Source organism: Capra hircus, chromosome 10 (genome assembly GCF_001704415.2).
Source record: "Capra hircus breed San Clemente chromosome 10, ASM170441v1, whole genome shotgun sequence".
Classification (NCBI taxonomy): domain Eukaryota; kingdom Metazoa; phylum Chordata; class Mammalia; order Artiodactyla; family Bovidae; genus Capra; species Capra hircus.
The window spans coordinates 76,237,744-76,260,553 of record NC_030817.1 but is presented as its reverse complement, the minus strand read 5'-3'; the positions used below and the strand labels follow the sequence as shown (position 1 = coordinate 76,260,553).

The window sequence follows — 22,810 nt, the reverse complement described above, 5'->3', positions numbered from 1 at the left end:
AAGCCTGTGATAACCATGCACACAGAAGGGGCTATGCCTGGGTTTCTTCTCGATTCCCTCATTCCTCTGGCTCTTCTTCCTTCCTTATTTTAAATCTATGTTTATGGTAATCTTCCAAAGAAACTCCAATTAACTGGTTGACCTAATTTAGCCATATCTTTGTCCCTTGCCTCCTCGGAAGACCTTCCTGATTTCCTCTCACTCTGCTATTTTGTTCTCATTTATTTTGTCACTCTTTATTTCAGGTTCATTGCAGAGCGTGGGGCCTCCCGGCTTCTAGAACATGTAGGCCAAATGGACAAAATATTCAAGATTCCACCACCCCCAGGGAAGACAGGGGTCCAGTCTCTCCGGCCACTGGAAGAGAATATGCCAAGCCCCTTGGCTCCCGTTTCCCAGCTTGGGTCAGTCTGTTTTTGATGGCTTTGTGAACTGGGAGGGGCTTTAGTTGAAACCTAGAGAAACTCAAGTGACTGAAACTCTGGCTGTTGAGATGCTGCTTGCTCTATTTGCTGAGGAACATTTCTTCTTCCCAGGCAGGGGTTTGTCTAACACAGATGGTGAGCATGTCCCTTACTGTACTAGGGAAAGGGGGCTAGAAGGTGAGGCAGGCGCTGGGCACCAGGGCTCAGACAGAGGCCTTCTTGGCACGGGCCGTGGCTTTCTCATCCTAGCTTTGCCAAATAGTAGCTGAAGTTTGGGCTAGTTGCTTGATGTCTTAAGCTGCAGTTTCTTTCGTTTATTTATGTTCGGTCGCACTGGGTTTTTTCCTTGCTGGGTGTGGGCTTTCTCTAGCTGTGGCTAGTGGGGCCATTCTCTAGTGGCTGTATGCAGGCTTCTCATTGTGGTGGCTTCTCCTGTTGTGGAGCACGGACTTGAGGCGCACGTGCGTTAGTGGTTGTGGTGTGTGGGCCCGGCAGCTGTGGCTTATGGGCTCTAGAGCATGGGCTTGGTAGTTGCGGCACGCAAGCTTAGTTGCCCCATGACATGTGGAATCATCGCGGACCAGAGACTGAACCTGTGTCCCCTGCACTGGCAGACGGACTTTTAACCACGAGGCCACCAGGGAAGTTCAAGCTGCAGTTTCTTGATCAGCAAATCAGAGAGAATGATTGTGCTTACCTCGCAGTGCAACTCGGGCCCATTTCATGGGCAGGATAGTAGATGCATAATAATCATTGCTGACACAGGAGGGGCACACGAGAAATAGCCAGTGGGATTTAATTTCCAGGCTCTGCATTTGACGTTACAAGCCTGTTATTCACTGGAGGCCAGTTGGTTACCCGCTGCCATCTGTTGTACCTGGCTCAGCAGGGTGAGGGGTGGTCACAGGCCTGTCTATGGGCTGTGGGGCTGACCCCTGGTTTACCCGCAGGTGGCGAAGCATCCGGCTTTTCATTTCCTCCACTTTCCGGGACATGCATGGGGAGCGGGACCTGCTGCTGAGGTCCCTGCTGCCAGCACTGCAGGCCCGAGCCGCCCCCTACCGCATCAGCCTTCATGCCATCGACCTGCGCTGGGGCATCACTGAGGAGGAGACCCGTCGGAACAGGTGTGGGGGCTGCTGAGAAGAGGGGCTGGGGTGGAGATGAGGGGCTTGAGTGGCGGCAGGGCTGGGGCTGCAAGGATGGCTGAGGGCTGTGGGCCAGAGGTGCTCTTTGGATGCTATGGGATGTGAGCCAGGCCCAGTCTCCCTGACACGGTGCTCCCATAACCTTCCTGCAGACAGCTGGAAGTGTGCCTCGGGGAGGTGGAGAACTCGCAGCTGTTTGTGGGGATCCTGGGCTCCCGCTATGGCTATGTTCCCTCCAACTACAGCCTCCCTGACCATCCTCACTTCCGCTGGGTAAGACAGACACGGTTGGGGCAGAGGTGGGAGAAGTCACAGTGTGTCAAGAACCCTGGGACTCTGCACAGGCAGATCCTTGAGACTTGAAGTGAAACACAGGCAGAAGGTTCTGTGAGTGACCAAGTCCTAGGTGAGGGAATTCCTTTGGGAAATACCTCTGGGTTGGCCACAGGATGCGAGAGGTAGGCGGTCGGTCTGATTAGGCTTTGCCATCTGACAGAGCTGGGTTCTGATCACTCTTCCGTCATTGTGAGGCTTAATGGAAAATGGTTTATACTAATCTAGACTCAGCTTCTTCCTATATTAAGGAGAAGCAGTGATGTCTACATTGCAGGGTTATTATGAGAATCAGAAATCTATTTCAAGAAGCCTCAAAAAAATGTCCAACCTGTGAGAGACATTAGCTATTAGCTCTAAACATTAGCTATTAGCTCTATTTTTACTGGCTAGTGTCTGGAGAGAGAGGGGAACGTTACCGAGGTGAAGTGCCCCAGGTCATGGCAGGTCTCACTGGAGGGGATAGTGTGACCAGGACTGAACCCGCCTGCTCCCTGCCCTCTCCCTGCAGGCCCAGCAGTACCCTGCAGGTCGTTCTGTGACAGAGATGGAGGTGATGCAGTTCCTGAATCGGGGCCTCCGCCTGCAGCCTTCTGCCCAGCCTCTCCTCTACTTCCGGGATTCTAGCTTCCTCAGGTACCTTCACAGAAGGCCAGATGGGCTCAGTGGGGGTGTCTTCTCTTCCTAATGTTCAGAGTACAAGAGAGGGTGCCTAGGATGGAGAAGAAGGAATCAGGGAGCTTGCTTTGCAGCTGAAGGTGGGAGATCTCCGTTGGAACAGTTTCTTGAGGAGTTTCAGGGAACCACAGCCAGGTCTGGTGGCTGGCGGAGGAGCGGTGCTTTGGTCTGAATCCAGCCCCACTCTTGGGGTGTCTTTGGTGGTCAGCTCTGTGCCAGATGCCTGGAAATCGGACTTCATTTCTGAGTCTGAAGAGGCTGCCCATCGGATCTCAGAACTGAAGAGCTATCTGAGCAGACAGGAAGGGATCACCTGTCGCAGGTGAGCTGGGAGAGGTAGGGAGCACCTGCCTGGAGAGCTGCGATGAGGGGTGGGCCAGGCCTGCTCTGACCCTGTTTGTGCTCGCTCTGCCCACAGATACCGCTGCGAGTGGGGTGGTGTGGCAGCTGGCCGGCCCTATGTCAGGGGGCTGGAGGAGTTTGGGCAGCTGGTTCTGCAGGATGTGTGGAATATGATCCAGAAGCTTTACCTCCAGGTCAGCAGGAGTGCTGGTGGCCAGGGGGGTGGAAAGGGGGTAGGGTGGTCCTGGGTGGGAAGTGACTTGGTGGGGGTGCTGTAAGTTTTAGGCCTGGGGTCCTGAAGAGTGTGGAAACATAGACAGTCACTGCCCCATGTGCCCTCAGCCTGGAGCCCAGCCGGAGCAGCCAGTGCCCATCCCAGATGATGACTTGGTCCAGGCCACCTTTCAGCAGCTAAAGAAGCCGTCGAGTCCTGCCCGGCCACGCCTTCTTCAGGACACAGTGCGGCAGCTCACGCAGCACCAGGGGAGGCTGAGCCTGGTGACCGGGCAGTCGGGACAGGGCAAGACCGCCTTCCTGGTACAGGGTCCCAGAGGCCTGGACAGGAGGGAGGGAGGACTGCGTGTGCTCAGGAGGGCTAAGGAGGTGGGGCACCGGAGGCTGGCGTATGTGACCATGTTTTCTGTTCTCTTCCCCCTCAGGCATCCCTTGTGTCAGCCCTGCAGGCTCTGGATGGGGCCACGGTGGCCCCCTTAGTCTTCTTCCACTTTTCAGGGGCCCGCCCTGACCACAGTCTTGCCCTCACCCTGCTCAGACGCCTCTGTGCCTATCTCCATAGCCAACTGGAGGAGCCAAGTGCCCTCCCCAGCACCTACCGGTGTGTTTCTCCCCCACCTAGACCGGCCTGCTGATAGCCCCTGATACCACCCCCGCTGACGCTGGCCCTCCCCCTCTGCACACAGGGGCCTGGTGTGGGAGCTGCAGCAGAGGCTACTGCCCAAGTCTGCTGAGTCCCTGAGAACTGGCCAGCCTCTGGTGCTGATCGTCGACGGGGCTGACAGACTGGTGGACCAGCGTGGGCAGCTGATCTCGGATTGGATCCCAAAGACCCTTCCCCGGGTGAGTGTGAGAAGGAGGCGAGGTGGGATGATGTAGGGAGAGGGGCTTCTCCAACAATATTCTCCCCGCTTTCCTTCTTCGTTGCTACCCTTTTGTCCAAATCTCACAGCGGGTGCACCTAGTGCTGAGCGTGTCCAGTGATTCTGGCCTGGGGGAGACCCTTGAGCAGAGTCAGGGTGCCCACGTGGTGGCCCTGGGGCCTCTGGAGCCATCTGCCCGGGCCCGGCTGGTGCGAGAAGAACTGGCCCTGTATGGGAAGCGGCTGGAGGAGTCACCGTTTAACAACCAGGTTGGGTCTAGGCTGGGGCTGATAGATGTGAGGGCTGAATCTGGGAGCTGTGAGGATCTGAGTGCTGAAGCTACCAGCTGCCCTGCACAGACCAGCTCCTTCATTTTCTCAGGAAGTCTGTGCAGGGGAAGAGGACTGTGATTGCTGATAATATTACCTGGTCCTTTTCCCCTGGTGAATGGCTGTGGTTGTCTATCTGGGTGGGCTGAACCAGCAGGTGTGGGGGGAGAGTGGGGTGAGCTGGGCAGAGCAGAGCCGGGCAAAGATGGCTGTGTCCTGAGCGACACGGTGGTTCTCTCCCCTGTGAGGGCTCTCAGAGAAGAGGCTGCCCGCACTGGGCTTGGTGCCCGAGTGGAGGGTGGTGGCCGGGGGCCGGCTCTCTGGTCCAGAGCTGAGCCCTCGGAGTCTCGTCAGATGCGGCTGCTGCTGGTGAAGCGGGGGTCTGTGCTGCCGCTGTACTTGCGCTTGGTCACCGATCACCTGAGGCTCTTCACGCTCTACGAGCAGGTCGGTTGAGGATGTGACCCCTCACTCCTCATCTTCTGTATCCTAACCCCATTTCCCATTCTCCATTCAACCTCTTCATCCGCATCCCTCACCCCTTCCCACCCTCCTCCTTTGCCACTTCTCATCCACACCCCCAACCTGCTTCCCTCCCACCGGTGTTTCCTTTTCATCCCTTCCCACGCTCTTCCCTGCTGCCCCATCTCCTACCCACACCGAAGCTGCCTCTCCCCTTCCCTGCGCTGATGGAGGCCCCTCGCGTCCTCCCCCAGGTTTCCGAGAGGCTCCGGACACTGCCAGCCACCGTCCCTCTGCTGCTGCAGCACGTCCTGGGCACCCTGGAGCAGGAGCATGGCCCCGACGTCCTTTCCCAAGCCTTGGCCACTCTTGAGGCCACACGCAGCGGTCAGCGCTTGGAGTGGGCTCAGGGGTTGGATGACCTTGGTTCTGTTGGAGTCTCAGCAAGCTGTGCAGGGAGTGATTAGGGATTAGGTGGGGATGGGTATGCTGCCTGGTTTAGGGCCTGAGTGACCTTGGGTTTTCAGGTCTGACCGTGGACCAGTTGCATGGAGTGTTGAGTGCATGGCGGATCCTTCCCAGGGGCACCAAGACCTGGGAAGAAGCAGTGGCTGCTAGTAACAGCGGGGACCCCTACCCCATGGGCCCATTTGCCTATCTCATCCAGAGTCTGCGCAGGTACAAGTGCCCTCACTGAGCTCCCACTGACCTGTGCCTCCCCGTCTTTGAGGCAGGGCCCCTGTGACCCTCTCTCTTCATCCTCTTCCTCTCTTGGTATATATAGCCCCTGACTCTTGTCTCCAGACCCTGCATGGCTGTCACTCAAGTTACCACTGTTTGAGGTGGGACAGGGAGCCCACCTCTGTGCCAGGCTGCTTACTGACAGGCCTTCTCCCTTTTTTCTTGCCTTCTTTCCCTCACACGGGGTCAGCTTGCTAGGGGAGGGACCCCTGGAGCGCCCTGGAGCCCGGCTCTGCCTCCAGGATGGGCCCCTGAGAACGGCCGCCAGGTGTCGTTATGGGAAGAGGCCGGAGCTGGAGAAGACGGCGCACCTCCTCACTGCAGGTGACTGCAGCCTGGTTAACCCCCGGGGGCACTGAGCGTGGGGCCTGGTGCTCCCCATCGGCTGGCCTCCTCACCTGCCACCCCAGTGAGAGGATGGTTCTCACTGTAGCCTGAGGGATGTGATCTTTGGAGATGCTTCAGGGCCGAGCTCATCTCAGTGTCTCTTCCTGTTACCCACACCTGCAGCTCAGCTCTGGAAGACGTGTGACCCTGATGCCTCAGGTACCTTCCGAAGGTGCCCTCCAGAAGCCCTGGCAGACCTGCCTTACCACCTGGTTAGTCCCCAGAGCCCATCGGCACCTTCTCCCAAGGACCTGCTTTGGCCGTTCTGAGCCCCCTCTTCCCCCAACTGCCCCCATCATCCCCACGGCTGTTACCTGCCTTCCACACTCTCTGTACCTCTCTTCTTTCAGTTTTCCAGCCCTCCTCCTTCAGGTCCTTTGTCCCAGCTCCTAAGTCTAAGTATCAGCTGCACGGGCAGGGTCCAAGACTAGACTGTCCCTCCTCACCAGCCTTGTCACAATCCTAATGAATTCAGTCTGACTTTCCAGCTCCAGAGCGGGAACCGTGGCCTTCTTGCCAAGTTCCTCACCAGTCTGCATGTGGTGGCTGCACACCTGGAACAGGGTCTGACCTCTCAGCTCCTGGAGGCCCATGCCCTCTACGGTAAGATGAGTTACGGGCTGGAGTCTTCTCCAAGATGTGGGGTCCTGGGTGTGTTTGTGGGGTCCTGCTCAGAGGGAGCTGTAATGGAGGAGCAGTTGATTTCTAGTCCAAGGTAAAAAGTGCCATGAGAGTAAGCACGTGATTCTTAGGAGACTTTTTACTCAGCTCTCTTAAATCTTAGTGGGCATAAAATTACTTGGGAAACTTGTTCAAACTGCTGATACCTGGGTCCTCAGATTTGGTTTCCTAGGTCTAGAGTGAGACCCAAAGCTTTGTACTTTAAAAAAAAAATAATTTTGTTTACTTGTTTATTTTTGACCGTGCTGGGTCTTCATCGCTGTTTGGGCTTTTCTCTAGCTGCAGTGAGAGGGGGCTCCTCTCTGGTTGCTGTGCACGGGCTTCTCACTGCGGCGGCTTCTCTTGTTGTGGAGCACAGGCTCTAGGGCGTGTAGGCTCCCAGGCTCCAAAGCACAGGCTCAATAGTATGGCGCACGGGCTTAGTTGCTTTGCGGCATGTGGGATCTTTCCAGATCAAGGATCGAACCCGTGTCTCCCGCGTTGGCGGGTGGATTCTTTACTACTGAGCCACCAGGGAAGCCCGGCTTTGTAGTTTTAACAGATGTGCCTGATCTGGAACCAGAGGGCCACACTTTAAGACTTAGCATTTTGGACACATCATATGATTGGCTTGGTGCTGGGGTTCATGGAAGTCAAGGCTGACTCTGCAGTGATTCTCTGCATCTCTTCTCTAGCTTCCTCAGTCCCTGGCGAGGAACAGAAGCTTCCTGAGGCTGATGTTGCTGCATTTCACACCTTCCTGAGGCAGCAGGCTCCCATCCTCAGCCAGTACCCGCTGCTCCTGCACCAGCAGGTAGCCAACCAGCCTCTGGGCTCGCCTCTTTGCTGCCAGGCCCCCCGGCTCTCCCAGCGACAGCACCTCCAGTGTGTGCTGCGTTGGCTTAATAAACCTCAGACCCTGAGGCACCAGCAAAGGTAAAACCCTTGATCCCAGATGCTGACAAGCCCTACCAGAGTGAGCTGTAGCCCTCTCTCAAACTAGAGCATAAAGAACAGACCAGAGTCACAGTGAGAGGGGACTTCAGGCAGAGAAGTGCACATCCTGCCCCGGTCCCTCATTTCCACCTTTTCTTGATATTTTTTCTGTAGATCCAGCCTGTCCCTGGCAGTTTCCTCCTCCCCCACAGCCGTGGCCTTCTCCCCTAACGGGCAAAGAGCAGCCGTGGGCACTGCCAATGGGACAGTTTACCTTTTGGACCTGAGAACCTGGCAGGTATGACACTCAAGACGGGGCAGAGTTTACCTTCAGAAAAGCCTCCTGGCCTGCCCTGAAGCCCAAGACAAGCCAAACCTACCTGTTATCACCCTGTTTGATTCAGCAACTTTACTTTTACATCAGATCCCAAGGGCTTGGTCAAAAAATCAATCCTACAGCAAATGCTTGCTCTGGACTTTGCTTTGAAGGCAGTGTACTAAGCACTGAAAGAAACACGGGACTTAGGACATTGTCTTTGCCCACCAAGTGGTCAGTTTTGTTGAAATTTAAGGCATAGAAGGTTAAAAAGGGAACCAGAATGTAGCCATGTGACATAGATAAGAGCTAAGTGAACTGTGTAGGTACTAGAGGACACAGGATGAGAAGGGCAGGCGTTCCAGGTTGAGTGTGGAGCCTGGGCACAAACATCAGGGGGAATGTGTCCTTAAACTGCTCGCAGTGATTGCAATGGAGTGCAGGTAAGGGAGGGTCCTAGTAGATGAGGCTGGAGAGGTGGGCCCCCCAGCCAGTCATTCTCTCCTCTTCCACCCATGTCAACCCTTCTCCCCCAAATATATGTATGTGTATAAGGTCATTCCCAACTCAGACCAGTCAGAATCTTCTGTGACTTGGGGATGCTTATGGGGTTTGAAATGGGGGAGACGATGTGACCTCACTTGGATCATGAGGTCCCACTTGAACCTGTTCGAGCTTGGCCTGGGTCTGGAGTGGGGCCCAGAGCTTTGCACTTTTCACAAGTGTCCCTGCTGTGGGGCCAGAGGGCCATAATTTGAGACTCAGCAGGGACTGTAGAGAGCCAAGGGCTTCAGCTCTTCTAGCCATCGCCTCATTGCTGGTTGGGGCTTGGGGGATCTGGACATGGGGTGGTGAAGGGAGTGCCCTGAGTGACTTCTCTGCTCACTTTCACAGGAGGAGAGGTCGATGGTGAGTGGCGGTGATGGGGTTTCCTCTTGTTCATTCCTCTCGGACGACGCCCTCTTTCTAACTGCCTTTGATGGGCTCCTGGAGCTCTGGGACCTGCAGCACGGTTGTCGGTAAGAGGTCCCCGTGCTCGGCATGAGGGCCCTCCCTGTTTGTTGGAAGCCCAGGGGAAAGGGAATGAGGAGGGAGGCTGTGGCCAGCGGACTCTGACCTTATCTCCCTGGGGTAGGGTGCTCCAGATCCAAGCTCACCAGTACCAGATCACTGGCTGCTGCCTGAGCCCAGACCGCTGGCTGCTGGCCACCGTGTGCCTGGGCGGAAGCCTGAAGGTAACAGCCAGGGGCCTGTGGTGGTGAAAAGGGCCCTAAACGTGGCGTCAGCCCCATGAGGTGGCTCTCTCAGTGGGGCAGAGGCTCTGACTGCTTGGCCTGCTGAGGGCTGGGGAGTGGACGAGGTGGCCCCTGGAGCTCTGGGACCCAGCAGCTCAGACGTCTATTCAGCATCCCGTGTCCTTTTCCCCTTCTCTCTCCTCCAGCTGTGGGACATAGTCCGAGGGCAGCTGGCCTCCCAGCACCCCTGTCCCAAGCCCCTGAACTGCATTGCTTTCCACCCAGAAGGACAGGTGATAGCCGTTGGCAGCTGGGATGGTAGTTTCAGCTTTTTCCATGTGGATGGGCTCAGAGTCATCAAGGTGAGAGGAGCTAGGTGGCCCTGTGGCGGGAAGCACGGGAGAGTGGAGTGGAAGGTGGGGAATGGCAGGCACTGGCATCCTGGCTCGCTCTGGGTTTGGGCTGAGAGCAGGCCCTGCCATTCCAGTTTCTATCTCTTTGTGTAGGAACTGGGGGCCCCTGGAGCCTCTGTCCGTACCTTGGCCTTTGGTGTGCCCGGGCGGGTTGTGGCTGTGGGCCGGCTGGACGGGATGGTAGAGCTGTGGGCCTGGCAGGAGGGGGCTCGGCTGGCTGCCTTCCCTGCCCACCAAGGCTTCGTTGCTGCCGCCCTTTTCCTGCGAGCTGGGTGCCAGTTACTGACGGCTGGAGAGGATGGCAAGGTCAGGTTACCGAGAGCTGGTGGTGGGGTACGAGGAGGGGGCAGCAAATGGAAATATTTGTGTGAGGGTGGGGCCTTTGTCGAGGAGTCTAGAGGGGCTTGGCTGGAGAGCTACATGGAGAGGGCTGTGGGTGTGTGCACAGAAGCTCTCCAGATGAATTTCTGGAGGGAGGACTTTAATAGGGGCGAAGAGGGTGGGTTATCTTTAAGCCCCTTTCTTGGCCCACAGGTTCAGGTGTGGTCCGGGTCTCTGGGTCGGCCCCGTGGGTGCCTTGGTTCCCCACACCTCTCTCCTGCCCTCTCCGTGGCTCTCAGCCCAGATGGTGATCAGGTGGCTGTTGGGTACCGAGCAGATGGCATTTGGATCTACAGAATTTCTTCAGGTACCGAAGGGAGGAGGGCTGGAGTCTTTGAGCCTGGAAAGAAACCCCCACCTCTGTCCCTGCCCAACTCTAGCCCCCTGTGCAAGCGGCTTATTCTCTTGTCTCTTATTCTCTAGCTTCCCAGGGGGCTCAGGGTCAAGCGCTTGATGTGGCAGTGTCCGCCCTGACCTGGCTCAGCCCTAAGCTGTTGGTGAGTGGTGCAGAAGATGGGGCCCTGCAGGGCTGGCTGCTCCAGGGGGGCTCCCTTCAGTCCCTCTGGCTCTTGTCCAGACACCGGAAGCCTGTGCTGGGACTGGCCACCTCCCAGGAACTCTTGGCCGTTGCCTCAGGTACAGTGGGCAGGGTTGTGAGTCACTGTTCCTTTTAAATATATGAATACATTTCTTCAATTCATATGTATATATGTGTGTGTGAAAATACACCTGTATAACTGTTTTTTCCCAACTTTCAAAGTGCTTTTATTTACTCATTTTTTAAACTTTACTTTTAATATGATAAAAATCACATAACGTAAAACATACCATTTCAACCATATTTGACTGTGTTCAGAGTGTTTTTAAATGCATTTATCTTGCATAATCAGTCTAGGCTGTTTTCTTCTTGTTCCCTAACCCTGATTCTTGGATGCCTTTGTAAACCCTGTAACCCTGTGAGTTTCTGCCCAGTGGGGATTTTGCCGTGTGAAGAGTTTCCCTTAGGAGAAGAGAGGGAGATGTCGAGGTGAAAATGCAGGATGGCCTTAGTTCTTTCTAGGTAGGAGGCTTGGTCAGAGTGACACTGGGCACTTTAGCAGAGGAGAGAGTGGAGGTGTGGTTAGAGAGAACTGCAGGGCTGGAGCTGGGTGTCCTGCCATTCCTGTCCTGTGACCTCCCATGGGATAGACTTGTGTCCCAGGTCTCAGTGTGACTCACAAGAGTCCCTCCATTGGAGCTGTGCCTTGAGACATCACCCTCAGCCCCCAGGATCGCCTTTGTCTTTGGCTTTCCAGCCTGTCTCACTTCCTCTTTTCAAGAAATCTTCCTCTCTGCCCATTTCCAATGCAGAGGACTTCACAGTGCGATTGTGGCCAAGGCAGTTGCTGGTGCTGCCACAGAAGACAGAAGACTTTCCTCACGGCACTGAGCTCCGGGGACATGAGGGCCCTGTAAGCTGCTGCAGCTTCAGCTCTGAGGGATGCAGGCTGGCCACCGGGGGCAGGGATCGGGTGAGTCTCAGGAGGATGCACCCCTGGACCCCCCTCCCCATGGACCTCCAGCCCCTTGGGGGCCCACAGCCCCTCTGGTCCTGGATTCCCTAGCAGCTTTCTTCCTACTGCTTCCTCTGGCTTTTTGCTTTCCTAAACCTCCTGTACTGGATCTGCCCACCCGCCCTCCTTTGTTATTCCTTCTTTTCTTGAAACTTCTTACCTGAGATGGCCCTGCTATTCCTACCTCTGTCCTACGATCCTGACGACTTCCTCTCTTGATACCTGTGTCCAGAGTCTGCTCTGCTGGGATGTGAGAACACCTAAAGCCCCTGTTCTGATTTGCTCCTTCTCTGCCTGTCACCGAGACTGGGTCACTGGCTGTGCCTGGACCAAAGACAGCCTCCTGGTGAGTGAAGGGGTTGGGATGGTATTGGGCTCAGCAGGATTCCTGGGAGAGGGAGGTCAACACTTTCTACCTCATCCTATTCCTAACGCTCATTTATAATAATATAGTATTAATATAGTTTTCTAACACCCAATATAGTAGAGCACTTTTTGAGCACTTAGTATATGTCAGACATTGGACTAAGGCCTTAGCATGTGTTGCCTCATGTAGTCTTTACAACACCCTGTAAAGAAGTTACTGCTATTCTTTCTATTTCATAGACAAGGATATTGAGCTCAGATAGATTAAAGACCATTTCCAAGGTCATGTAAATGAAGAAGGTGAGCCAGTAAACTTTATGATAAGAAAGCCCATGCTCTTAACAGGAACACAGAGCTGTCTTTCTAAGGGCTTAGGATGCCCTGTTCCTGCAGGAGACGTGTATTGCTATGATTTCTTTGGTCTTAAGTGAAAAATCAGTCTCAATTTATGCACTCAGGGTTGGTAAAGCCTAGTTTCCCAACACAGAATCACTGTTGTTCTCAAAAAGAAATGAGTAACAGTTGAATAGACTTGTCATAGTCTGTCCTGCCCCTGCCTTCTAGGCACAGATCTCTCCTGGGTGTTGCAGACTTTTCACCTTTGTCAGGGTGCGACAGAGTTGTTGACTGACACTATGTTAATAACAAGGACAGTAGCTACTATTTATTCAGTGCTCACTATGTACCAGGCAGTGTATTAAGTCCTGTATATAGATGCTTCAGCCCCATATCACTAGGTATCCTGTCTTTATCTTGGTTGAATAGATGAGAAATTTGAGGCCCAGAGAGATGAACTGGTTACCAAGTAATGAATGGTGGAATTAGGATTAGAACGCAGGACGACCATTGCTCTTAATCACAAGGCTTACTGCCCTGCCTCCTACGTTATAAGCACAGAGAGATGCTGGAGGGGTGCTGGTTAAGTCTGCTCCTCCACCCTCTGGCTCTGCAGCTCTCTTGCTCCAGCGATGGTTCCGTGGCCCTGTGGGACCCAGGGTCGAGACAACAGCTTGGTCACTTCCTGGGTCATCAGCATGCTGTGAGCGCCGTGGTGGCCGTGGTGAGAAGGCGGTGGAGAGATCACGGGGGGTCCCTGGGAAGGTTAAGGGGACTTTGGGAGGCTGGATGCAAGGGGTTTCTAATCCTAAAGTCAGAAGAAGTACCAAGAGTGAGATGCATGGGCCTGAATGAGGGCAGGGTTAGGGTGTTGAGGCTGAGGCTCGGTGTGAGGGGAGGGAGAGCATGAAGACACGGTACCCTAGTGTCACGGCCTTGCGGCGGGATGGCAGCCCTGAGCCCCCTGGCCCCACTGCCGGGTTGTCCTCTTTCTTTGACAGCAGCTTCTAGGCTCTTAATGCTCAGCCTGCACCTCTGTGATGGGAACCATAATTCCCACGTCCTGCTCAGTGTGACTCTTCTCTGATCCTGTTTCCTGGGGCAGGAGGAGCACGTGGTATCTGTGGGCCGAGATGGGACCTTGAAAGTGTGGGACCATCAGGGCGTGGAGATGACCAGCATCCCCGCTCACTCAGCACCCATCAGCCACTGTGTGGCTGCTCTGGAGCCCCGTGCAGGTACTGGGATATCAGCCACTTTCCGGTCCCTGCTGCCTCTTCCCTCCTCCCCTTCTTCTGACTCAGCCTCTGCATCTTACCAGCCGGTCAGCCGGGGTCAGAGCTTCTGGTGGTCACTGTTGGATTGGATGGGGCCACACGGTTGTGGCATCCACTCTTGGTGAGTTCCCTGAAAGGACTGGGCTGGGGGCCATGGGAGGGGGTAGTGGGACAGCCTCCTGTTGTGTCAACTCTTCACTCTTCTATCTCCATCCTTTTCTTTCAGGTGTTTCAAACACACACTCTGCTGGGTCACAGTGGCCCAGTCAGTGCAGCTGCTGTTTCAGAGACCTCAGGCCTCCTGCTGACCACCTCAGAGGATGGCTCCCTACGGCTCTGGCAGGTGCCCGAAGAGGCAGGTGAGTGAGGTGTGGAGAGAGGCAAGGTGTGAAAGGGGGGTGGTGTGTGTAAGTGGGACCAAGAAATTCAAGAGTAGCCTGCTCTCTCCTCTTGTACCCCAGCAGTGGTCCAGCTCCTAATGAATCACTTCCTTTCTTCTCCAGATGACACATACAGACCCAGGAGTCCTGCAGCCATCACTGCTGTGGCCTGGGCCCCAGACGGTTCTGCAGCAGTGTCTGGGAATCAAGCGGGGGAACTGACCTTGTGGCAGGAAGCTAAGGCTGTGGTCACAGTACAGGTGAGTGGAGTAAACTTCAGTTTTATGTGAATTCTGCCCTGGCTGTGTATCTGGTGGCATGTGCTAGGGTCAGAGGTTGTGTAGAAGCCTCTGTGTAGAAGAGGGTGGTGGGTGTGGACACATTAATCCTGGTTCCTCAGAAGGGTGTTCAATGGAAGGACTGATGTTGAAGCTGAAACTCCAAAACTTTGGCCATCTGATGCGAAGAGCTGACTCATTGGAAAAGACCCTGATGCTGGGAAAGACTGAGGGCAGGAGGAGAAGGGGCTGACAGAGGATAAGATGGTTGGATGGCATCACCAACTCAATGGACATGGGTTGGGGTGAACTCCGGGAGGTGGTGATGGACAGGGAGGCTTGGCATGCTGTGGTTCATGGGGTCGCAAAGAGTCGGACACGACTGAGCGACTGAACTGAACTGAACTGTGTTTCCCAGGCTCCGGGCTGCATCAGTGCTCTGCTCTGGTACTCAGTACACACCGTGATTGTTGTCAGTGCTAATGAAAAAGTCAGCGAGTGGCACGTGGAGCTGCAGAAGGGTTCAACACCCAGAAATGTCAGGTGAAATGAGGCGGCTGGGTTAATGGATATGGTTAAACCTGGGATTTTGCTTAAGTCTCTCCCCTCTCCTTCTGAACTCGGTCAACAGGTTATTAGTTAGTAAGCAGGGAAAAGGTCCCTGGGAAAGTGTTTTCTGCTCCTCATTATGTCAATTAAAATAATTATCAAGTTTTTACTCTATGCTAAGTTCTGGGCCAGGCAGCATGAACCAGATTGAAATTAATTTGTATTTAAGGGAACTCACAGTAGAGGAATATGAATATAAGTAAACTGCCAACAATATGTGGAGTAATCACTGCTATAATAAATTATATAAAATTCCTGGGGTTGCAGAGTTTAAGAAATTGACTGTTTACAAGAGTGGCTGTTTGAGATTGGGCTTAAAGTAAGGGCAGGGAATGGTGTTTTAGGAAGAGGAGGTAGCATTAATAAAAGGCACAGGGGTGTGAGAGTACATGATGTTTTCTGAGTATAGCTAAGTCTTTGGGTTCCTGGTGCGAGTGGTCGTGGGTATTGCGTTGAAATAATACACTGGGGCCAGGCTAAGAATTTTGAGCAGAATAATTATCTGAATTTTATTTTTGATTAAAAATTTTATTTATTTATTTTTTATTTTTTTACTTTACAATACTGTAGAAAGAGAACTCTAGTGGCCATGTGGAGGATGGATAGTAGTAGGGAGATACTAAAGGTAGGGCGACCACATTTACAGATGATGCTATAGTCCCAGGAAGACATAACATGGGCCCTAATCTGGGCAACAGGGATGAGATGGAAAGAAAGATTTAGGCATATGTTGAACGTTGACTCTGCAGTGCTTATCGATCAGGTCAGGAGGGAAGGAAAGGACAAAAATGTTAGAGATTCCTTGTTAGAGCGATTAAGGTGATACTATGATAAATACTAATATGAGAGAATCAGAAAGAAGGCAATTTGTAGGGACAGTGATACAGTTTGTTTTGTACTATACTCCTGAGGAATTCATGGGGAACTGAGGAGCCCGAGAGATGTGGACTAAAGTAGACTCTTTCTTGTCCATGTGCCTTGTTTGAACTTCAGTCTTCGCCTGAACCGAGTTCTTCAGGAGGACTTAGGTTTCCTGACAAGTGTAGGCCTGGCCCCCGATGCTCACTCCCTCATCTTGGCCAAAGCGGATTTGCAGTTGTTGCACATGAAGCCCGGTGAGGAGCCTGCTGTAATCTGGTAAGACCCCAAGTGCTGTTTTCTCTTAGGCTGGAGAAAAAGGAAAAGTGGGTTAGCAGTTACCCTGAGGTTGGGTCTAACTGAAACAAACATTGGGGTCTTATGGAGGGGTGTTCCTGGGCTTAGCCTCTTCCTTTCTCATAAACCAGGCAAAGTTATTCAGAAGATCCTATGATGTTGTCCACCCACCAGGACTATGGTGTGTTTGTCCTGCAGTCCATGAAACTTCAAGTTCTTCCTTTCTCAGTAAGTTCTGTTTGGGTGTGTGTTAAAACAGCCATTTGCTCTGGACTACTATTTTAAAGTCTTGAGGCCATGACTGAGTAAAAGAGGAAGGAAGTGAAAAGCTGCTGCTGCTAAGTCGCTTCAGTTGTGTCCTACTCTGTGCGTTCCCATAGATAGAAGCCAACCAGGCTCATCCATCCCTGGGATTCTCCAGGCAAGAGTACTGGAGTGGGCTGCCATTTCTTTCTCCAGTGCCTGAAAGTGAAAAGTGAAAGTGAAGTCCTTCAGCCTTGTCCGACTCTTAGCGACCCCATGGACTGCAGCCCACCAGGCTCCACCACCCATGGGATTTTCTAGGCAAGAGTACTGGAGCGGGGTGCCATTGCCTTCTCAGTTGGTTCCAAATCCCCTTCTCCTCCTTCAACTGGAACTCTACTGAAGAGTGTTTTATATTGGGTTTCCTTGTAAGATTTCACTGATACAAAAGAGGATTCTATTGTTTAAAAGAATCGTGGGAAATCATAAACCTAGGTGGGGTGTTCAGTAGCTCAGCCGTATCTGACTCTTTGAGGCTCCATGGACTGTAGCCCACCAAGCTCCTCTGTCCATGGAATTTTTCTAGCCAGAATACTGGAGCTGGTTGCTGTTTCCTCCTCCAGAGGATCTTCCTGACCCAGGGATCAAGCCTGCATTGGCAGTTGGATTCCTTACCACTGCACCACCTGGGAAGTCCCTAAACTACACTTCATCTTAGCCAAAAGGCTGAGAAGTGATCGACCTAGGCATTTTCTTAATTGCACTATCTTCATGTCTCTTGTCACTATGGGCAGTAGTCTGGAACAATACAGACATATCTCATAGACATTATACCCGGTGAAAGAAGCCAGACACAAAAGAGTACATATTATATAATTACACTTAAATGAAGTTCAAGAACAAGCAAAACTAACTGATAGTGACAGAACTCAGAATATTGTCGACTCTGGGGGTGGTGATAGGGTAAGGGGCATGGAGGCAACTTTCCAGGGTGGTAGAATGTACTATGGCTTGATTTGGGCAGTAATTACATGGATGGATACATGTGTAAAATTTTATCAAGATGTCCATTTAAGATCTGTGTACTTTACTGTATCACAGATAGAATTTTGAAAAGTCTTGACCAGCTCAGAGCAGAAAACACTTACTTTGTCTGGGAAGCAGTGATACAAGTAGGCTAAACAAAATGCTCTGTCCTTTCACAGGGGCAAAAGGAATCAGGAGAGTTTGAAGAGTGCCTGGAATTTGATCTGAATTTAGAGAATCCCAGTAATACCCTCATATCAGTAACCCAGGCCAAACCTGGATCTGGTGAGTGGTGTTGGGAGGGCCCAAGGAATCCAGAGATGGGCTTGGGGAGGATGGTGGATTCTTCAAAGTCTAAGACCTGGCTCAAACTCTGCCCTTGAAATGGCAGAGTCCTCATTTTTGTGTGCCAGCTCTGATGGGATGCTGTGGAACCTAGCCAGATGCACCGATGAAGGAGAATGGATCACAGATAATATCTGGCAGAAGAAAGCAGAAATGCCTTCAACTCAAACTTCAGAGACAGAGTCACATATATGTACTGACACCTACAGCTGGTCAACAATCACAGAGCTAAAGACGCAGCAACGTAGAAAGGTGAGTTTGAGGGAAAGGTCACAAGATATTGGGGAGGAGGCTCTAGGTCTGATCCAGCAAACTTCTCTGCTCCCTTGACTGAAAAGGGTCCTTCTAGAACTCACCACACCTCTTCCTCTTCCTCTAAGATTCACTCAGGCCCTGTCACAGCCCTCCACGTGCTGCCTGAGTTGCTGGTAACAGCTTCAAAGGACAGAGATGTTAAACTGTGGGAGAGACCCAGTATGCAGCTGGTAAGTGTGTGTGTGTGTGTGTGTGTGTGTGTGTGTGTGTGTATGTGTGTAAGGAGGACAAAAGGGATGTCAGAGACCAAACTTGGGGTAAGGAAAGTCAGAAGATCAAAATTGTTTTCTTCTCTTCTTCTTGCAATAATGTGTAACTAACTTGTTTCTAAATAAAAGTCATTGGTGTGGGAGACAAATAAGTTAGTAAGGAGGCCCTAGGCTTGTAGCCCTCATCTCCCGTTTTTGTTCCATTATAGCTGGGCCTGTTCCGATGTGAAGGGGCAGTGAGCTGCCTGGAGCCGTGGCTGGGTCCTGACTCTACCCTGCAACTCGCAGTGGGAGACACACAGGGCAATGTCTACTTCCTCTCCTGGGAATGAAGATCACAACTCAGGGCAAGGAGAATGCTGGTGCTAGAGAGGCAAAGCCTGAAGACACCAGTGGCTACTTTCATAATATAATTATATAAATAAAGGGACAGAACATCTCAGAGTGTAGTCCTGTCTGTGTTCTCCTGTGGATTTGGACCAAGAGGGAAGGATATGGATGTTCTTGTTTCTTTTCTGAATTAACATTAATCCTTACTAGAACTGTAAGAAAGTGGAGCAGATCTTTGGTAGACATTCTTTGAAATTAGGCTTTAGAATTCTTGTGTCATTTGCTGGCCCCAGAACCCTAAGGGATAACTCCTCCCAGGAGGAGGTATGAAAATGATGTTGACGAGCACTTAGTCTGAACACATATCTGAAGACCTCTCACTTGTTCAAAGAGGAAGAGAAGGAAGAATGAGTCAGTTGTCTCCTGTCTAGGGCAATGGGAAAGAACTAGGATTGAACCAGGACATCACTAGGTTCCTCTCAGAAATAGCCCCTCTACTCAGAGCCAACAGCCCAGGTGAAAGGTGAGAAGCCAGGATACCGAGAGCAGAGGGAGTCTTCTGGCTTTCTCAGACACTAATGGACCAGCGGCAGCCACTTGGCCTGCAAGCATTAGTCAGTATCGTAATTTGCCTTCTCGGAAGAGATCACAAAAGGGTTATCTTTCAAACTGCACAAAGATTAAAATGAGTTGAAAGATGAAACAGTGCACACACACGGACTAGCTGTGGACTGTGACCCTCTTAAGTAAAAGTTCTCCAACCTTATATTCTTATCATCTATTTTATGGGCGAGGAAGTTACCCGAGGCCCTTTCGTTCTAAGGGTTAAGGAAGGGTTTAGGGTCTTCTGTGTCCAAGAATTTGAGGACTTACAAATGATAAGCTAGTGGTGTTACAGGATTTTATCCTGGGTTTGTAGGGTTCTTTCAGAGAAATACCACTGCACTCTGATGTAGGGTTTTCAGGACTTAGGGATTCGAGGGGTACTCAGTTTTGTTCTTACTTTGCTCTGAAATCACCTGAAGAATTTTATCTTATTTTTATTGATGCCTCGTATTCATCCTCAACCTGAGGATAAAGACATGAGGAATGCCAACAGCTGATGTCTTAATTATAGGCCATGCTTCTGTCATTTCTCATGAGCCTCATGCAAGGGCTCTAAATATGCCTTATAGACCAACTGTTCCACTTGTACCTTGTGACTAGAAGTCTAGGTTAAGGTAATTTGAAACCTATGATTCATAATACTATCCAGAAATGCTACAGAGAACCGTGACACAGCACCATCCAGAAAGTCGATGGTTTCATTTGCCTTTTGTTCCCCTGAAAGCATGGGCCAAGGACAGGAGGAAGCCCTAGATGTCTGTCTTCCGAGTTCTAAAACTTCTATCAAAGTGCCCCAGCTGAATCTGGAGGTGTGGGGCTGGAGAAAGTAAAGTCTACTTGCTCATTTAAGACTCAGGCTTGTTGGCCAGGTCCACATGAAGGGTGTGTTCTTTCTTGAAGATACACAGTGAGGCCAAAGTATAATTGCTGTGAGTGAAGATAAGAACAGACTCTAGTTAACAGTAAATATGTACCCAAGGGAGTTGAAAGGAAAATCAGCTTAGGTTTTACACTGAATATTTTAAAAATAATTATTTTAAAGAGGACATTAAAAAATTATTATTATATATTTTGGCCTTGTGAGACCTTAGTTTCCTGACCAGGGATTGAACTTGGGCTCCCTGCAGTGAAAAACCAGAGTCTCAACCACTGGACCACCAGGGAAGTCCTCACATTAAATATTTTCTGGGTTCTTATCACTAAACAGAATTTCAGGATTGTGATGAGTTGCAATTACAGTCACTGGATTATAGGATAGCAGCACATTGGAACAGTCTCTTCTCCTGCATGTGTGCCAAGTTGCTTCAGTCGTGTCTGACCCCCTGGACTATGGCCTGCCAGGTTCCCCTGTCCATGGGATTTCCCAGGCAAGATTATTGGTATATATTTAATGTCAGATGAAACCTGGACTCCACTCTTCAGTTAAAAATAATATATATGGGGAACTGACAGTATTTTATTAAAAAAGGACAAAACCACTTGTCAGTGCTAAATCTTCTACCTGGAAACGAAACATTGCTTCCACTCATATTTTATATACATGAGCAAAGCAAGTCACATGGCTCTACCGAATGTCAAAAGGGAGGGAAGTATCATCCTACCACGCACCTGGGAGGAGAACTGGGAACCAGATACACAGTTATCCCCCAAAGAAACCATGTTGATGCTTTTTCCAGTAGAATGGCTTGTAGTCCTTTAAAAAATATCCTTTAAGATTTACAGAGAATCTTCTCACATACCCTTCTTCACTCGGCTTCCTCTGTTAGCATCTTACATAACCAAGAAATTAACGTTGATATAATATTATTAATTTGGATACAGATTTGGATTTTTCCACTAATATCATGATTTTGTTCCAGGGTCCAATCCAGAATACTACATTGCATTTAGTCATCATGGCTCCTTAGTCTAATCCTGCAACTGTGCCACTTTCTCAGACTTCCCATAATCTTGACATTTTTGGAGAGTTCCGGTCAGGTGTTTTGTAGAATCTCTGTTTGGCTTTGCTGTTTTCTCATGAAAAGATTAAAATTATGAATTTAAGGGAAGAATACAAGAGATGATATGCCCTTCTTGTTATATCATATCAAAAGCAATCATATCAACATGATTTATTACTAGTGATGTTAACTTTGATCATTTTTAAAGCTGAGGTGATATTTGCCAGGTTTTTCTTGTTTGTTAGAAGCAAGTCATTAAGTCTAGCTCACACTCAAGGGGAAGGGGACTAAACCACTAAGAGGGAGATGTATCAGAGAATATGTGATAATTGCCACAAAATCAATACATTTTGAGGTAAGTTTTTTTTTAGACTATGCAAATATCCTGTTTTACTGACTGTTTAATATTCATCCATGAGCGATTATTACTGAGATTTTCTAGTGATGATTTTCTATTTCCCCCTTCTGTATTAATTGAAATTCTTCTGAAAGAAATATTTATGTCTTCTTTCCTACTTATTTATATACTGGTTGAGTCATTCACATATCAGTCTGGACTCATGAATATCTAGGGGGGCCTGCTGTATTTTATTACTCAAACACCACAGTATGTATATATTGGTGCAACTTTTTCTGGCCACTATTTATAAAAGAAAAATAGATCACAGAAATTCAGCACAGCATTTTTGAGATATAATTCATTTTCACCCCCTTAAAGTGTGCAATTCAATGTTTTCTAGTATATTCCAACACTGCAACTATCACCACTAATTCCAGAACATTTTCATCACCCCCCAAAAGAAACATTGTACCCATTAGCAATCACTCCCCTTCCACTCCTTCCTTCAGCTATTGGCCATTGCTCATCTACTTCTTCTATTTATGGATTTGCCTATTCAAGACATCTCATATAAATGGAATCATACAGTGGCCTTCTATGTAGCTTCTTTCATTTAGCATGTTTTCAGGGTTCACCCATTTTGTAGCATATATCAATACTTTATTCCATTTTATAATAATAGTAAAATACAATAACAGTAATATTCCATTGTATAGATAAACCATATGGTGTTCATCCACTCATCAATGGATAGACATTCTGGTTATTTCCACTTTTTGGCTATTACTATGTTGTTGTCAACAGTCATGTGCAAGTTTCTATATAAATGTTTCTTTTTAATTCTCTTAGTTATATACTCAGGATTGGAACTGGTAGATCACATGGTAACTATATGTTTAACTATTTGAGGAACTGCCAAACTATTCTCCAAAGCAGCTGTGCTACTTTACATTCTCACCAGTAACATGTGAGAGCTCTAACTGGTTCACATCTCCACCACTACTTGTTATTGTTGGTCATTTTAATTGTAGCCCTTCTAGTGTTTGTCAAGTGGTATCTCATGGTTTTGTTTCCTTAATTGTTTAATAATGTTGAGCATCTTTTCAAGTGTTTGTTATTGGGCATTTGTTGTTTCTTCTTTGGAGAAATTTCTCTCCAAATTCTGATTTTTAACTCAGTTATCTTTTTATTGCTGATTTTTACGTTTTTTATATATTCTGGATACTAGATCCTCATCAGATTACGACTTGCCAATATTTTCTCCTATTTTTGGTTGTCATTTCTCTTTCTTGACACTGTCCTTTGATTAACAAAAGCTTCAACTCTGGGGGGAAACAGTATGTCAGAATCAAGGGAACTATGATAATATAAATCATAGAAGGGACATATATTCCTAGAAATGATATTTGTTATTTATTGATAAAATTTTCAAATTTTGGTGAAGACTATTATTTTCTTTGGTTAATTGTGCTGTTGATGTCCTATCTTCAGAAACTATTGCCTAGTCCAAGGTCACAAGATTTCCAAGTGTTTTCTTAAAGAGAGAATACATTTAACCAGTTCCTTTTTTATGGCTTTTTGTATATAACAATTCTGCAGTAACATCATCTATGTAAACC

The 22,810-nt window shown here is 49.9% G+C and overlaps 1 protein-coding gene across 3 annotated transcripts in view; it reads left to right on the top strand.

The window, feature by feature from the left end:
- TEP1 (telomerase associated protein 1) overlaps window positions 1–18,437 on the top strand; it is a 40,897-nt gene extending 22,460 nt beyond the window's left edge. Inside the window, exons 18-55 of one of the 3 annotated variants that reach the window (XR_001918715.1) lie at window positions 246–404; window positions 1,376–1,552; window positions 1,726–1,846; window positions 2,418–2,542; window positions 2,793–2,906; window positions 3,003–3,120; window positions 3,269–3,463; window positions 3,586–3,761; window positions 3,847–4,003; window positions 4,113–4,292; window positions 4,707–4,799; window positions 5,069–5,201; window positions 5,342–5,492; window positions 5,746–5,879; window positions 6,066–6,154; window positions 6,431–6,545; window positions 7,298–7,538; window positions 7,713–7,836; window positions 8,749–8,873; window positions 8,990–9,089; window positions 9,296–9,451; window positions 9,596–9,808; window positions 10,037–10,190; window positions 10,307–10,519; window positions 11,234–11,394; window positions 11,669–11,782; window positions 12,755–12,862; window positions 13,244–13,376; window positions 13,460–13,536; window positions 13,642–13,774; window positions 13,919–14,055; window positions 14,492–14,616; window positions 15,676–15,819; window positions 15,969–16,065; window positions 17,286–17,391; window positions 17,520–17,703; window positions 17,832–17,936; window positions 18,185–18,437. Coding sequence is in view for 2 of the 3 variants with exons in the window: in XM_018054511.1 (XP_017910000.1) it covers window positions 246–404; window positions 1,376–1,552; window positions 1,726–1,846; window positions 2,418–2,542; window positions 2,793–2,906; window positions 3,003–3,120; window positions 3,269–3,463; window positions 3,586–3,761; window positions 3,847–4,003; window positions 4,113–4,292; window positions 4,707–4,799; window positions 5,069–5,201; window positions 5,342–5,492; window positions 5,746–5,879; window positions 6,066–6,154; window positions 6,431–6,545; window positions 7,298–7,538; window positions 7,713–7,836; window positions 8,749–8,873; window positions 8,990–9,089; window positions 9,296–9,451; window positions 9,596–9,808; window positions 10,037–10,190; window positions 10,307–10,519; window positions 11,234–11,394; window positions 11,669–11,782; window positions 12,755–12,862; window positions 13,244–13,376; window positions 13,460–13,536; window positions 13,642–13,774; window positions 13,919–14,055; window positions 14,492–14,616; window positions 15,676–15,819; window positions 15,969–16,065; window positions 17,286–17,391; window positions 17,498–17,703; window positions 17,832–17,936; window positions 18,185–18,307 (5,332 nt within the window). In the remaining variant the exon portion in view is untranslated. Of the gene's footprint in view, window positions 1–245; window positions 405–1,375; window positions 1,553–1,725; window positions 1,847–2,417; window positions 2,543–2,792; window positions 2,907–3,002; window positions 3,121–3,268; window positions 3,464–3,585; window positions 3,762–3,846; window positions 4,004–4,112; window positions 4,293–4,706; window positions 4,800–5,068; window positions 5,202–5,341; window positions 5,493–5,745; window positions 5,880–6,065; window positions 6,155–6,430; window positions 6,546–7,297; window positions 7,539–7,712; window positions 7,837–8,748; window positions 8,874–8,989; window positions 9,090–9,295; window positions 9,452–9,595; window positions 9,809–10,036; window positions 10,191–10,306; window positions 10,520–11,233; window positions 11,395–11,668; window positions 11,783–12,754; window positions 12,863–13,243; window positions 13,377–13,459; window positions 13,537–13,641; window positions 13,775–13,918; window positions 14,056–14,491; window positions 14,617–15,675; window positions 15,820–15,968; window positions 16,066–16,217; window positions 16,338–17,285; window positions 17,392–17,497; window positions 17,704–17,831; window positions 17,937–18,184 lie in introns of those variants that run through there. The other 2 variants (XM_018054511.1, XM_018054512.1) reach the window with 2 other exon arrangements.